The sequence below is a fragment of the Euprymna scolopes genome, chromosome 44 (genome assembly GCF_053919585.1).
Source record: "Euprymna scolopes isolate OS-2025 chromosome 44, ASM5391958v1, whole genome shotgun sequence".
Lineage (NCBI taxonomy): Eukaryota > Metazoa > Mollusca > Cephalopoda > Sepiida > Sepiolidae > Euprymna > Euprymna scolopes.
The window spans coordinates 18,063,704-18,081,951 of NC_136525.1; the positions used below are offsets into that span (position 1 = coordinate 18,063,704).

Genomic DNA, 18,248 nt, shown 5'->3' on the forward strand with positions numbered 1-18,248 from the left:
ACCTTCCTTTGCACAAGATGTATCCTGAAATATCCTATGAATAATTATTCTCGTTATAAGAGTAGTCAAATTGCTTTGCTTTGAAAATACAGTTATTTATAGCACTGACAACCAGCTCAGATTACATGGAGAGAAGCGATATACCAGCAAAATCAGAGCATCTACAAAAAGAAACTTAAGCGCAATGTCTGATGATGAATGGCTAATCCACAAGTTAAAGGTATTGCCACACAGACTAAAAAAAAAAAAAAAATTATTAGAGTGGTCGGTGTTCTGTTGTACCTATTTACAATATATATATATATATATATATATATATATATATATATATATATATATATATATATATATATATATATAGGCAAAAATGAGCGGGCAAAAATAGGGGGGACCTTGTTTTGAAAAGCCGATTTATCACATTTTTTTGTAGGTTTCCAAATACGTTTTGATTGTATTTGAAAGATTAGAGACTAAAGTTAATTTCCTAAAGGAAAAAAAATATTTGGACACTTGAAAAAAAAAAAGTTATGAAAAAAGTTTTCACGGCGAGCTACCCAATTCAGCTAAATTTTGAAGTTAAATAAATTCATTATAAAAAAAATCCTTTAAAAAATAAATATTAGTTTTCTGGGTCTATTTCAGAGATAGTTAGTAAAGTCCTAAGATATTGAATTAAATAAAAAAAACACCTTGTCTGTGCAAAAATAACTTAATTATCCCTCAAAAAGCAAGTAATTTACCGTTCGCCAAAAACGCAACAAACGCGAGTTTTGTAAACACGATTATAAGGCGGCCCAAAATTTCAGCCAATCGAAACGCTGTTTCAAAATGAAGTCATGATAGTAAAAGAAGGCAGGGGTCTCAGATTTCTTCCCCCCACCCCAGACGTGCATCCATACATTCCTATTCTGAACGTTTGTATCAATTTTTACCATTTTTTAATTTAATTACTTTTTATGTTTCTGTTTTTAAATTAATTTTTTTAAAATTATTGTTCAATATTATATAAAAATTATGTTACGCTGAAAGTTTCACATTCTTGCGAGCAAGGAAATTATTAAAATCTTGCATTTAAAAATTATGCGAAATCTGTAATTTAAAAACAAAAGTAGAAATATTTTTTCTACTATAATTTTTTGGGGGTGTGAAAATATGAAATAAACAATGCTTAATTCAATGGTAATATCGGTAGTTCAAGAAATTCATTTTTCTTCGAGTTATATCGAATTCATTAATACGGACTTTCGGGGCTTTTTTTTCGTAATGTTCCTGTAAAAATTATATATTTATTTTTATTGTTACAAATTACGATGCTTTATTTATATAAAAAAAGTAAATATAAATTCTTGCGTTTTTTTAGTTATTTCTGAAAACCATAACTTTACTAAAGGTATTTTTTGTTTAAACAAAATAATACATTTCCACTCAGGTTTAAATAAAAATAATTAGTTCATTATATTCCGCGATCATAATTTGATAAATACTGAAAATTTTATTAAAATTGGTTAATTTCCTGATTTTTGGTGAATTTTTAAGTAAAAGGAAGGATCATATAATTTTTATACATTTTGAGCATCGGCATTCATTTTGCCTGTATATATATATATATATATATATATATATATATATATATATATATATATATATATATATATATATTAACCATAAGTTTGTCATAAGTCGAGGTCATTATTTAAACTCTTCAGCTTTATAAAATGTTGCAATTATTATGGACCTAAATTTATTTTGTTTAGTTTTCGTAACATGAAATATAAAGGGGGGGGGGGCTGTTAGAACGCATGAAAAAATATTTCCCTTATTTATTTGTAATTTTCATAACATGAAATGGAGGGGGATGTTAAACACATTCCCTCTCACATTTTCTTTTTTTTTTTTTACACAGTGATCACCACTTATCAAAGCCCGGAAGCCACTCAGGGATAAGGGTTATTGCAAGTACATTACGTTAGTGTGGAGATTTGATGAAGTGTTTACTTAAGGGGGCGGTTCATTAGGAATTTGTTAACATTGGACTTGAACACATCCAAGTTTTAGTCCGGTGGGAAGCAGGCAGACGGAACACATATTTAACGAAAACTGCTTTTAAAATAGAAGTTAATTTAAAATTTAATACGTATCGAAAATTTCATAAAAACCTTACCATTAGTTGATTTTTGCTAGATTTTTTTTTTAAACGCAGATGTATTTACGCTTTCAAAATGATCATTACATAGGAACGTTGTTTTTAGACGCTCTGATGCTTATATATAGGCTTTCTCGAATGTTCCAATCCATTCACTGTCTACATGCGCGAATGGATAAAAATATAGCCCCATGGATTTGTGTGTAAAAATGACATATTACAGCTGCATCTCTATGCGGTTACAGAACTGCGTGGGCGACCGGTGACAAAATCAAATTGTTCCTAAAATTAATAAATTCCGGCCGTATAGATTCTTTTGATTACGTGACGAACGACTTGATTTAGCATTATGATGATAATATTAAATTAAATTACAGTTACGTCGTAATCTGTGTTTCGCGTTGGAGGTACCTAGTGCTAATTCAGATTGACACTTAGGGCGGTAATTAAAAGTAAAAAAAAAATACAGAAAAGTCTCTATGATGTACGTACTCGTTACAGAACAAAGATGTCATATTCCAAAAATTACGTAAATCGATCAAGTAGTTTAATTAAAAACTAAGAAAATCAAGATTTACGATTTTTAGCAATTTTGCTACTAAGCTTCATTGAACATGAGGCTTATTTTTCACCTGTACACTTCGATTTGAGTTGTGCCCTCTTTTTTATTACATCGGATTTAATCATGGCTGATGAAAACACTACAACTCGCTTAGTTGTAAAGTTTGATTTGTTTGAATAATAATAAAAAATTATTTGATCAAATTACGTGATTTTTGGAATATTCCATCTTCGTTCTGCGACTGGTGCGAGTGGTGCGACTGATGCGGCGTACAGATTTTTCCGTATTTTCTTTTAATTGTTGCCATAAGTGCCGACTGCCGATCTGAATAATCACCTTTATTTGTTGTTTATTTATTTAATTTTTATGGCTGGTTTGTTTTGTTGAGTATTTTTTTTTTTTTTCCTCTAACAATTCTGACTTTAAGTTAAGAAAACTGGCCGCTTGACTGCTTTTGTGGGGCAGTGCAAAGAAAAAAAAGCTATAAATAAATTGGGTTTTTCTTTTGACGCATATTATGTCATTCTTTGCTTTATCGAATTGCAAAAGAAAAGAAAAGAAACTAAAAAAGAAATATAAAGTTGATTCGCGTTTATTTTTTGTGAAGCAAACCAAAGAGCTTCATTGCCTTCTCCACAAAACTTTTTCAAAATGGCGGCCAATACTCTAAACTTGACAAACCAACAACAGTTATGGCTTATGGAACAATTTAAAAAACAACAACTGAGCCTGGATGAGACCGAAAAAGCTGCGTCTATGATGTCGGCAGGGCAAGATGTAAGTGAATTTAAATCTTTATTTATATAAAGTTAGATATGCGTATCTTTCTATATTATATTTCTGTTAGTCTGTCAGACCTGTCGGTTCCACCTTTTCTCGGAAACTACTGGGTGATCTGGTTGAAATTTTGTATGGATCTTTGTTATGATAAAGATACAACGCACTAAGTATTATGGTATCCACTCAATGTACAGTTGGAGATTAATAGGGATTAATAGAGATTAATAGGGATTAATTAGCACAATACCACACTAGACACTAGAAGTTTTCTTAGAAACTACTACCGGTCTAGCTAGAATTTTGCATGGATCTTTGTTATAATAACGTGCAGCGAACTAAGTATAATGGTATCTTTTCGATGTTAAGTCATGGATTATAGAGATTAATAGGGATTAGAATTTAATACAAATGTCAGCTTAAATTTAACTATATTCAACCGTCAAGTTGACATAAAGCACTCATTCTAAATAAACGGGCTCTAACTTTTCCCCGTTTTTAACAGGCTAAAAAGTCTAGTATGTTTATATATTCGTACGTACGGAATTCATTCAGAAACTAATTAACACATCATTAATCACATCTGCTAGGCGTAAGGGTGGGAAATGTGGGCTATATTTAGTTACGAAGGGAAAGTGGAAGCCCTTATGTGAAAATTTAGATACGTCCGATTTTTGCGAACTCTTAGCGATAGATATTCGACATCAGTTAACAAATATTTGAGGCATATTTTGCAATAACAAAAAAAAAAAAAAAAAAAGAAAAAAAGAGTTACCAAAGGCAAGGTAATTTATTCTTTTACCACTTAAATATTTTGGGCGTGTTTTAACTTATTTTGGAGCGTTTATTTGTATCGGAGCAAAAGTAATGTCAAGTCTGTTGAGTAAGAACGAAAACGGTGGTTTGTTATAGCCATCTGAGCTCTCGATAATCGCTCAAAAATCGAAAAGTAAACAAAATATGGATAGAAACCCATTCAATAAATGTTACCAATCATGCAAAAATGTAATTTTCTACCAGTATTTTGTTTAATTTTTGCTTTTAAGCGATTATAGTGGGCCCAAATGGCTATAACAAACCTGTCATTTTTTTTTGTTCAAACTCAATAGATTTGACATTACTTTAGTTTCAAAGTTAAAAAAAAAAAACACTTTAAATAAGTTAAAACACAACAAAACAGGTAGGTAGAAAAATAACTTATCTTGCCTTTTGCAGTATTTATTTGCTATATTTATTTGCTTTTCGCACGCCATCTTTTTTTTTTTTTTTTTGGTTAGCTATTTGTTAAAATGCCGAATACATGAATTAAAGGTGTATTTCACGACCGGGCAACGCCAGGCGACCTGCTAGATAGTAAATATTTCCAAAATTTTAGTTCGTTTGGAATAATTAAAAGGAGAATAATAGGTTTTTAAAGGGCATAATAGGAGCACGAGTTTTCATTTGAAAATTGAAATAGTTCAGATTTGCATTAAATTTGATGTTTATCGCAAACTCTCTCTCCCAAGAAAAAAACGAAATTAAAGAAAAAATTTTAGGATGTACATACCCATGACGGAAAGAAAATATCGTACGCCAAAAATCACGTAAATCGATCAAGTAGTTTTATTTTTATGAGGAAAATCATTTTTCTAATGCCCCCTCCTTATGCTAACAATGGATTTCTAAATCGTGCAAGTTTGAATTAATATTGGAGTTATCTCCTTTGTTCCTTCAGATTGTTTTCAAGATGGCGTTGCGATATTGTCGCTATTAGTTTAGCCACAAAATTAGAAATGAAAGAGAACAATCGGTGTTCACATAAAGAAATGAGACAAAAAAAAAAACGTCTCAAACTGGAAAGTTATCCAGCAAACTTATCCAGTTTACACCCCAATCTTTGACAACTTTGCATCGGCATCGTTCAGCAGATGACATAAGCAGCTGGAAGGAAGATGCCGAAGTGATTATCCAATTAGCTGTCAGAAGACAAGTTTCAATTCATCAAATCAAAAAAAATATTTCATTTCCATTAAGAATGGCTTTGTTTAGAAAGCCTTTCTTAACAGAGATTTTCTTGATTTAATGAATTGAAACACAGAGAAGAGGGTAGTTTGAATTAATCGTCTGACAGTCATTGCTTTAGAATCTTTTGGCTGCTGACGTAACCTGCCAATGTGAGGTTTCCGGAGATTGGGTGATAAACTGGATAAGCGCCGAAAAGAAGAAGAAAAAAAGGAAACAAAAACTGTATAAATCGGCATAGAAATCAGACAAGCAAAAATAAGAAAAGATTTATCGACAGAGGGAACCTTTCTAGGGCAATTGCTCTTGATATATCTAAGGCCTTTGATAGGTTATGGCATAAAGGTTTACTTCACAAGATCTCTAGCTATGTTATAGCTGGAAATGTCTTCTCAATTATTAAATCATTTCTTTCTGATAGGTTCATAAGAGTAGTAGTTGAGGGGTAAAAATCAGAAGCTCACAGTATTAATGCCGGTGTCCCTCAGGGGTCCATCCTGGGCCCAACTCTTTTCCTGATCTACATTAATGATCTTCCAAATCACATCCTTACATCATTCGTAGACATTTATGCTGATGACACTACCATTTATGGTAGCACATCTAAGACAGTAAACGACCAAGTTCTCTCCAATTCTCTCTCCTCTGATCTTGAGCACGTAGTACAATGGGGAAAGGAGTGGCTGGTTACTTTTAATGCATCTAAAACCAAGCTTCTCTCTTTACATCATCAACATTCTGATCCACATCTGGCATCAATTGAAATGAATGGCTCTCGTCTTCAGGAGGCCTCAAGTTTTGACAAGCTTCTGGGCTTGACAATTACTCCTGATCTTAAATGGAACACGTACATCAAATCTGTTGCCAAGGCCACTGGAAAAATGGCGGGATCCTTCTATCGATCCAGTAGATATCTCACTACTGATGCAATTCTCTATTTATATAAGAGCCAGGTACGTCCAAGGATGGAATACTGTTGCCACATCTGGGTAGGAGCAGCTAGAAAGAACTTGTCCTGCCTTGATGGAGTTCAAAATAGACTTCGTAGCCTCGTAGGAAATGTCCTTTTCTCTTTCCTACAACCTCTATCTCACAGAAGAGATGTTGTGAGCTTGTCTCTGATGTATCGTTATTTTCATGGAAGGTGTTCGACTGAGCTTAAGTCTATGGTCCCCCCTCGCCAAACTTTCACAAGAAACACTCGTCTAGCTGAAAACACTATCAATAATTCCCCCCACTCTTGATCTGTGCCTAAACCTAAACGTAGATTACATGAACAAAGCTTCTTTCTTAGAACTGCACGCCTGTGGAATTGTCTACCGTTTTCCTGCTTTCCGGCTGACTACAATATGGTTGTCTTCAAGTCTAACGTAAACAAGTTCTTGATCAGCCGTTCCATATAAGTTAACAAGTTTACTGAATTTCCATTACTAATGATTACTATATTTTCCAATTTCTACTGTACACTCTTTAACCCTTATCCTTGAGTGGCCTCTTGGCCTTGATAATGTGGTGATGCCTTTGTAAAAAAAAAAAAAAAAAATAGATTTGCGTTCGCCGTTACGTAACCCCCCGGAAAATGTCGATGTGAAGTTGTCGGAAATTAGGTCGTAAATTGGATAAATACTAAAAGTTTAAAAAAGAAAAACAGAAAACAAAAACGTATAAATCGGTATAGAAATCAATCAGAATAAAAAGAAAGAAAAAATATTAAAGAAATCGATTCGCATTCTCCATTTCCTCTTTCGTCGGTAAGTTTCTGTATTCGTTCACTCGTGTGACGTTATGGATTATATATTATATGGAAAAATGCGCGCATGAAAAGTAATATTCTTAAGATTTTATTAAACCTGGAAAAGTAAAGAACAAGATATTCTAGTAAAGTAAAAAATAAGAACTTTTTAGACTTAAAATATTGCAGCTAAAAATAAAATTTGAATATTGATAAATATTTTATTTATTATTTGCATATGTTGTTGTTTATTGTTGAGTTAGAAAGGGTGTCAGTCGCTGGATTGAACTTATTTCCCCCCTATTATTTGCATATATTTATGTAGTGAAAATTGTTTGAATAAAATTAATTCATTAGTTAGTTAGTAGATGGAATTAATAATTTTATAATTTACATAAAAATGAATTAAATGATTCTAATTACGATATAATAAAATTATTAATTTTTATGTAAATTATAAAATTATTAATTCCATCTACTAACTAACTAATGAATTAAATGATCCTAATTATGATATAATAAAATTATTAATTAACTATGTTGAATCCTCTTTTAAGGGAGTTTAAAAATAGGAATATTTATGCCCAGGCTGATGCTGATGACATCGCAGTGCTGGTCGCGGGTTCAAAAGCATCATTGGTCAGACGCATTGCCAAAATGGGACTACATTTTTCATCAAACGTGATAACGAAAAATTTGAGTTCATTCAAAGAATATGTATATCATAGAATTCACTAATATTTTTAATCGATAAATTCACCATTTTTTGCTATAAAATCATAAGGAGAGTTAAAATAAATTAGTTATTAAAAAAAAGTTTGGTTTTTTAATTATAAAAAAAAACCGATACACGGGATTGAACCTAAAATCTTTCCACCAACTCCCGGTACTCTAACAGTTACGCTAACATGTCATATTGGACAAAATTGCAGTAAAAAATATTTATATACAAAAAAAAGTTATGCAAAATAACAAAAAAAAAAGCGTTAGTCACTTATGTACTTACTCTCCTGTTTGTGAACCCACCTATTTTGTTGTAACTTTTTTTCTACTGAACCAATTTTCGAAATTTTTTTCAAAATGTAGCTAATGAGGTGTTCTATCCAACTATATAATCCGTTTGAAATTTGGTTGCGAACGGAATTAGTGGTGGGGGTTTGAATGTGTCTCGATTCATTCAATTTCGGACTTAAGCATATATTCAACCACTACCGTGGTTGAATGATTTACAAATAAATACGCGTTGCGCTTGATTATAGAGCGCGGGCGGGCGGGGGGGGGGAGGTTAGTTCTGTTACAATTACGCAATTCTTAGGAATATCCGGGATTAATTTTGTTTTATTCAATTGTTTTAAAGATTTGATTTTGGTTTTAATCACCGGTTTTCCCACAAAACCTGAGGGTGACGCATCTCCGTTTTAACAAGGAAGTCGATAGGATTGCGTGCACGTCGCTATAGCCACACGCGTGACGAACTAGTGGACAAACGAGAAAGCTTTTTAAACAGCTGCAAAGTTGTGTAATAAAATAGCTATTTCAAACTTAACCATGAAATTAGGGTAAAATCCCTTCAAAGCGTATTAAGGTTATATGAGAAAATAAAGCTGTGTACGCATTACAAATGTTTCTTTTCTGTTCCTTATGTTGCGCATTAGTACATTACGGGTCATTTTGAATTAAAAGTGTATTTACTGTACCCATCTGAACTAGAGAAAATCATGATTAAAATGTGTATGTCTCATGTAAATAGCTAATGATGAGTATGAAATATGGTCGAGATTCTGTAGACCGATAGGTGATCAAAAAGTCAGATCGAGCGTTTTGTTTTTATGAACACTCAATTTTTCGGGTCGGATGTCGTTACAATAACGAAGAAGAATAAAAAAAATAATATATATATAATATATAATATATATATAATATATATAGTATATATATAATATATATAGTATATAATATATATATATAGTATATATAATATATATATAATATATATAGTATATATAATATATATAGTATATATAATATATATATAATATATATATAATATATATATAGTATATATATATTGTATATATATAATATATATATAATATATAATATATATAGTATATATATGATATATATATAATATATATATATACATAAAATATATATATATAGTATACATATAATATATATATAATATATATATATAATATATATGTAATATATATATAGTATATAATATATATATAGTATATATAATATAGTATATATATATGTATATATATATATATATATAGTGTATATATATATAATATATATGTAATATATATAGTGTATATATACAATATATATAATATATATATATAATATATATATAATATATATAATATATATATAGTATATATATAATATATATATATATAATATATATAATATATATATAGTATATATATAATATATATATATATAGTATATATATAATATATATATATATAGTATATAAATATGTATATATACAATATATATATAGAGTATATATATATGTATATATATATATAGTATATATATATATTATATATATATATAGTATATATATATATATATATATATATATATATATATATAATTATTTTTTTTACTATAATAATTAAATACCTACAGACACTAGTGTTTCATCCTTTTGGGATTCTTCAGTGCAGGGTGTCACGATTACCAGTCGAACGATTCGAACCCCGCAACACGAGACATCTCTGGCTCGATTAGCGGAGGCCGTATCCATTCGGCTACCATTAACCGTGTGAAATAGCGTTGAATTTTAAACATTTTAATTTAAATGTTCATTACGTCAGACAGACAGTGATCAAATCGTTATACGATGATCTACGCATAAGAGCTAAATTGACCGACTTTTTTTAGTTCAACTGAAAGTGCTCAACGATAAGAAACGAATTTCTTAAAGGGGCTGTCATAATTATTTTTTTTACTATAATAATTAAATACCTACAGACACTAGTGTTTCATCTTTCGGGATTCTTCAGTGCAGGGTGTCACGATTACTACCAGTCGAACGATTCGAACCCCGCGACACGAGATATCTGGCAGTTCAGTCCGGCTTTCCTCGGGCCCTATGTATTTTTCATAACTTTATATATATATATATATATATATATATATATATATATATATATATATATATTTAAAAGTTTGACTCATGTCCAGGTAACCTACATCTAAAATTTCAAGTATGTAGACCCAAAATTGGCGGAGGAGTTTGGTAGAGTCTGCAATGGTCAACTCTTTCAACTTTGACTTCTTGGCAGCCAAATTTTCGCCCCAAACTTGACTAAAAAGCTTGCTGTATGTGTGAATACCCTTTATGTAAAATTTCAAATGTTTAGACCCAAAATTGTCTGAATAGTTTGCTAGAGACCGCAACGGTCAAATCTTTTAAACTTTGACCCCTTAGCAGCCAAAGTTTCGGTCAAAAATCGGTTACAAAGCTTGTCCTATTTCTGAATACACTTTATGTAAAATTTCAAATGTTTAGACCATGAATTGGCTGAGTAATTTGGTAGAGACCATATAGGTCAAACTTTGTTAAATTTGACCCAAATTTAGACCACTTAACATTGGGCTCAAATCAAATTAAAAAGTTTGATCTATGTCCAAGAAATCTACATTTAAAATTTCAAGTGCTTAAACCCAAAATTGACGAAGGGGTTTGTTAGAGTTTTTAAAGGTCAAATCATTGACAGCCAAATTTTTAAAGGTCAAATCATTGACAGCCAAATTTCTGTCCGAAAACAGATTAAAAAGATTTTCTCAAATCTCAATACCCCTTATGTAAAATCTCGAGTCTGTAGATTGAAAATTGACAGAGTAGTTTGGTAGGGGAATGTACGTATACACACACACACACACACACAGAGACAATTTCACATTTATAGATGTATTAGCAGTTCAGCCTGGCTTTTCTCGGGCCCTATGTACTGTTTATGATTTGCCCTGCGTGTGATTAAACTTTATGTAAGATTTCAAATGTTTAGACAAAAATTTGTCTGAGCAATTTCATAGAGACCGCAGAGGTAAATTTTTTTAAACTTTGACCCCTATTTTGACCTCTTAACATTTATCATTTTGGTCTCAAATCAAAATACAAAGTCCCTGTCTAAGTTACCTACATCTAAAATTTCAAGTGTTAAACCCAAAATTGGCAGGGAAATTTGGTAGAATCTGCAAAGGTCAACTGTTTCAACTTTGACCTTTTGGCAGCAAAATTTTCGTCCCAAACCTAATTAAAATGCTTACTGCATGTCTGGATACCCTTCGTGTAAAATTTCAAATGTTTAGACCCAAAATTGGCTGAGTAGTTTGCTAGACACTGCAAAGGTAAAATCTTTTGAACTTTGACCCCTTCACAGCTCAAAATTTTGACCCAAACCGATTAAAAAGCTTGCCCTATCTCTGAATACCCTTTATGTTAAATTTCAAATGTTTAGACCAGAAATTGGTTGAGTAATTTGATAGAGACCGCAGAGGTAAATTTTTTAAATTTTAACCTCAATTTTGACCCATTACCATTTATTTTTTGGGGCTCAAATCAAATTAAAAAGTGTTATCGATGTTCAAGTAACCTACGTTTAAAATTTCAAGTGTTTGGACCCAAAATTGGCAGAGGAGTTTGGTAGAGTTTTCAAAGATCAAATCGTTGAACTTTGACCTCTTGTCAGCCAAAATTCTGGCCTAAAACCGATTAAAAAGATTTTCCCAAATCTCTATACCCCTTCTGTCAAATCTTAATTCTGTAGACTGCAAATTGACCGAGTTATTTGGAAGGTAAATGTACACACATACACACACACACACACACACACACACACACACACACACATATTTTCACTTTTATACATATACTAGCATTTCAGCCCGGCGTTGCCTGGGTGTTTGGAGGTGTATGCTGAGTAAAAAAAAAAAAAAAGTGGTGGTAGGAAGGCAGGCTCGAACCCATACCGCAAAGGAGGAAAAGAACGGGGAAACAAACCTGACGTCTTTGCGGTTACGACCACCGTGATGTGACTTTTGTTTACATTAAGGTTACACAGTCGAAAGGAGAGATCTTTCAAAATATCGGCGAAAAAACTCCCCCCCCCTGTTGAAAAGTGCCTAGTTGAAGGTGAAGATGTTAATGTTTTTAGCCAAATTTTCGATAATTATCGTATTAAAGGTCGAACTTTAAAACGATACTGATCTTGGTAAAATCCGTCGCCTCTGTCGAAAGTTTTTGGTAGACATGCAAACATACATACATGTTATATTTATATATTAATAACTAAAAATTTTCGACCCAAACCAATGAAAAAGCTTCCCCTATATCTGAATACACTTTATGTGAAATTTCAAATGTTTAGACCAGAAATTCTCTGAGTAATTTGGTAAAGACCGCAGCGGTCAATTTTTTTTTTAAATTTGACCCCTATTATGACCCCTTAACATTTATTATTTTGGGCTCAAAGGAAGTTATTAAGTCAGATCCATGTCCAAGAATCTAAAATTTCAATTGTTTATATCCAAAATTGGTGGAGGAGTTTGGTATTGTTGTCAAAGGTCAAATCGTTGAACTTTGACCCCTTAACAGCCAAATTTCTGGTCGAAAACAGATTACAAAGATTTTTCCAAATCTCAATACCCTGTATATCAAATTTTGCGTCTGTAGACTGAAAATTGACAGAGTTATTGCGTAGGAAAATGTACACAGACAGACAAACAGATAGATAGGCAGACACTTTCACTTATATATATATATATATATATATATAAAACTCATTTCAAAGTGTTTTTAACATGTTTTATTAACTGTTTGCTCGTATATACATATATATATATATATATATATATATATATATATATATATATATATATATATATATATATGTATGAGAGAGAGAGAACAGTATAAGAAGATAAACAAAAGAAAGTCATATAAAGTTTTCTCAAACAGTCAGTTGTCATTACCGTTTTAATATGGAAAATGAATGAATATAGTAAGATTAAAAAAAAAATAACAAGCTCTACATAACTTTCTCTCGTTTGTCCATTTTTGTCCATGCGTCACATTATTTCAACACCCGGTTCTCTGCATTGCTGTAGCCTTCTTATACTCTTACACATTTATTTACTAACAATGCTTCAAGCAAAATACCTATTCCTCTAATATATACATAATGTTTGTTTCATAAAATTTTGTTAATATTTTTGCAGCCTTTTACAAAGAAATCTGATTCAATGGAACAAACAGAAAAGGTAAGTATATATATGTTACATGGCAAGGACAGACCCCTGTAATTAAATAGATAAGTTTGAAAATGATATTTGGAAAAGGATAGAATTGAACCCAGTAAGCAAAAGTGTTACAGAGAGAGAGAGAGAGAGAGAGAGAGAGAGAGAGAGAGAGAGAGAGAGGTGAGTAAACGTGGAGGTAGACATGTTTACCAGAACTGAAGGTCAGCAGACCAAATTACATATGTGTGATGTGATAACGTTGGCTAGATCTGTGAGATTTGATTTGGGATTTGAAGAAGACAGACGGTTTTCCGTTGTCTCCCCCTCTTAACTGGGGAGTGGGGAGATGAACGCTGACGTGTGTGAAGAACCCACACAAGCCGATTTCACTTCCACCTCCTGCAGGACCTCTGGGGAAAGTGAAATAAAAACTATAAAACCCATTCATCGTCTTGGAGTGATAAATCTTCGTCAAACAGGTATCAAGTCTCCCTCCAGGATGAGAAATTCCCAGATGGTCCAACATTGAAGAAGCAGAGGTAGGTTCAGAAATTACATGTCACACACACGATTCCCTTTATGATAATCAAACACACAACCATTTATATTAGAGACAATAATACGCACACAGAATCCTTTTTATGTTATACACCAAACGTAAATGGTGCCCTCGATGATACCAATATATAACAAAAGTTGGAAAAGGATAGAATTGAACCCAGTAAGCAAGAGTTAAAAAGATAATAAATATTCAATTTAGGAATGTAAAACGATTGCAGGTTAGAAATAATGATCAAATAAATAGGTTATAAATGAAACAATTCAATTTAGGAATTTCTTTGTTTGCCAAAGGCATGTTGGATACATATGGAAATCCATGTGAATGGATTTCACATGGCGAGGCACGCCTTTGACGTCATAAAGGAAGAGAATTCCTAATATATTAGGAAAGGGTTTGAGTGAGAAAGAGAGAGAGAGAGGGGAGGGAGACGGAATAGAGGCAAGCGACAGTCAGAGAAACAGTCGGAGAGTCAGTTTAGACTGAGAGTTAGCTGAAGCCCCCTTGGAAGTGAAAAGGGGAAGATAAGACTATGTAATCATAAAACGCTTGAATTCCTGATTTAGCTGGATGAAGAATAAACGGATTCATACATTTTGTAAACACGTCATCATTTCGACTGAAAAAGTAAAATGTGTTTTATCTATCACCTCTGTAAAATGAACATTGTGTTATTATTGTTATATCGTGTGATGCGTTTAGATCAGTATAACATAAAATATCTTACCGCATGGTGTCCAGCCTTCACGCGGGTATGTTTGCAGCACATGATGACAGAATGGAATAATCATGAACAAATAAGAAAATCACAAGCTGTTACATGCTGATGCACGTTTATTATGGAGACACACACACAGACACATAACGACAATTCAAACATAATACATGAAAGGTTAGAAGTCCAAGTATGATAACTGGAACGGATGCTCATTTCTCCATTTTGAAAGTCACTGTGTTTTTCTCTCCAATCTCTGTTGTTGATCTCGCAAAAAATCGTGAGAATTTAAAGTTTAGGATTACGGACAAGGGGAGGCAACTTTGCTCAAAGACGTAAAGAATTACTCCTCTTGCATTATACTTTTGTATCGTCCTAACACACCCTTCCAAAGAAGTGTACATGTCGTATCATATCTCTAAGCTCCGTATTATAAAAGAACTATTATCATCACAGTCGTCATGATGTAACCAAGTAATATAAATGTCTCCCAGCTCCGTTATAAATGTCACTCCCCCTCAGTATAAATGTCTTCCCACTTATCTGTTCCTCTGATATATACTCACACACACACACACACGATATATGCACACACCGATTATACCCACTCTGATATATGTTGTCCCAATATGTACCTTCCTATTCAATATGTATGTGTGTGTGTGTGTGTGTGTGTGTGTGTGTGTGTGTGTGTGTGTGTGTGTGTGTGTGTGAAAGTATATTCATAAAAATACAAGGAAAATTAGCAATGAAATTAAAAATTTACAATAATCATTAATCCATCAAAAATTCAGACAAAGGATTATGATAAAGAATTATTCTTAACCCATGGATTTTCAAAGATAGGCACTTTTCATCAGAGAATAAACACTAGTAAAAATGCATCTCTGATATTACTTATCACAACAGTGAATCCTCTGACATGCGCGTTACGTCTGGCTGCGTGATTTATTGAAAGTGGAAGGAGATGAAGTGGGAGGAAATTTTGGTTTCGTGTGTATGTCTGACAAATATATAGGAGGGAGAGAAAGGAATAACATGTTTTAATTGTTGTTAGTTTGCTGAAGGTCATATTTGCTTCTGACACACGTCCATGGCAGGGGTTGCTTTCTTAGAGTATCACACTGTCAATATCTGCAACAGAGAGATGAAACTTTAAAAATCATGAATGCATGAATTCAGTAATCAGAGCAATGTAATTTGCAATCCTCTCTGATCTTGGTGGAATAAAAATATGCAGGACTTTTTTTTGGTTCCAACTTCATATATATATATATATATGTGTGTGTGTGTGTGTGTGTGTGTATGTATGTATGTATATATGTATACTAGCAGGACCTGTGGAAATTCCACAGCAAACTCATTCATATGTAATATATTGGTGTTGGCATTCTGTAGATGTTCAACGCAAATAGAGACACTCTGATGTTAATATAGCTTTTTTGTTAAAACTGCCAAAGTATTTATCTAGCTAGTAAAGTACGCTTAAATATGATATTTTAATCATTGCAGATTTCATATATATTATTATAGAGTTAATATTCTATCGATTTTTATATATTATAAAGTTGCGATTTCAAAAAAAATATATGACTTGGGTACATTAAAACCAAATCTTATGAAAAAAGAAGAATATATATATATATATATATATATATATATATATATTTTCTTCTTTTAATATATATATATTTGATATATATATTTTATATATATATATACATATATATATATATATATATATATATATATATATATATACAAACATATATACATATATATATACATGCATATATATATATATATATATAAACCCCATTTTCAACCCGTTCCTTCACTAACATTAACTCTCCAACCTGTTGCCATGGTGATCCTTTAAATTAACTGTTACTTATGCCGTTATCAACAAAAGTAGCGTCTTTTAAGTTTAAACCGTTAAAAAACACGTATATAAGAATTTACACATAATTAATATTTAATTATAAACCCCTCTCTTTTTTTAATACACTCCTACTACTTTAAACTCCAACGTCCTCTCCCCACCACTCCCCCTTCTTTTCTAACTCCCCTTTATCTACGATCTTTCCATTTTTATTTGACTTTATAACTTAGTCCATCTATGAATTCTGATGATGCTAGTTGGATTTTTCCTCTCTTTGAGGATTTTCCTCTAGTTGAAACAATTTGTAAACTCATTCTGGACTCACAGTAATAAATTTCCTATATATATATATATATATATATATATATATATATATATATATATATATATATATACAAACATATATACATACCAGGGGCGGAGATGGGACTAGTGCCACTCGTGCCCGGCACGACCAATAATTCGGTTAATGTTATTCAAAATGGATTAAAAAATCATCCATTAATTTCAAGCAAACATACTTAGTCTGATCTCAATTAAATTACATATCTATTCAAGTTTCGATAACTAAGTAGCAAAAAATTCATAAATATATCTGGGAATAATACAAGGATGCTGTTTTGAACGGGTTGTCTTTGTCCGGCCACCGCCAGATTCATTGAAACTCCATAACAGCGGCTATGACGTTGAACGTCCGTAATTCGTGCCAAGCCAAACCTTTACTCGTAATAATCATAATGTTAGAGAAATTCAGATTTTTCTGTAATCACCCGCAAAGTGAAGCCCACTTATAGTGCCTAAAATATTTAGCACGATCGAGCCTGCTGATGTCTGTTTTAGGAAGAGGATGAGGGACCGAGAGAGAGAGGGGGGAGAGAGAGATCTCTAGACACATACATACGCATAAACACATGAAGAACGATTACTACTACTGTTGGAATATGTAGTAGCACGAATAGTTTTGTGTAAACATAACCACGCATGTATATCAGATTGTAAATAAATATCAGTGATGAAGTTATTGTTTCATTAATTAATAAAGAACAGGTTTTGAATAAGAGTGAATTTGTTTTTTTGAGGATTTTTTTTTTTGTGAATTTTGAATCATAGAAATCTACGAAAAATATGGGTTTTAAGTCATTTATATAAATACTAAGAAACCCGTCAATCCAATAAACCTTCGTAGAATTCCGTAGTGATACGTAAATACTTTGTAATTTTTTTTCATAAAAAGCCTGTATGTAACTTTTCTTGCTGCATCCATCATTTCACAGCTATTTAAACCCAACTTTATTCATCAATATTACCTTTTATTCTATGGGAAAATTTAATCGCCGTTTTTGGAGAACATTACTTCAGTTGCCGAAATATTTCAGTCGCTTCACTACATTCAATTTTACCACAGACTTTATTTACGAATTCTTTGTATCTATTGCTAACCTGGTTAGTTGTCATTGCCATCAATTTCTTTATTCTAATAAACATATTTTTCTACTCATAGTAATGAATATCTCTTTTCTTCTATACTTTTGAAAGGGAAAAAATATCTTATCTACTGTATCAACAAGACCACAAATTATATAGTATCTTGATTGTTCACAAAAAAA

The 18,248-nt window shown here is 31.9% G+C and overlaps 1 protein-coding gene across 6 annotated transcripts in view; it reads left to right on the plus strand.

The window, feature by feature from the left end:
- LOC145268715 (uncharacterized) overlaps nucleotides 1–18,248 on the plus strand; it is a 144,221-nt gene that overhangs the window by 37,459 nt on the left and 88,514 nt on the right. For 4 of the 6 annotated variants that reach the window (XM_080124258.1, XM_080124260.1, XM_080124262.1 and 1 more), the window contains one exon: nucleotides 13,465–13,506. In XM_080124258.1, coding sequence (XP_079980384.1) covers nucleotides 13,465–13,506 — 42 coding nt within the window. Of the gene's footprint in view, nucleotides 1–3,251; nucleotides 3,483–13,464; nucleotides 13,507–18,248 lie in introns of those variants that run through there. The other 2 variants (XM_080124259.1, XM_080124261.1) reach the window with 1 other exon arrangement.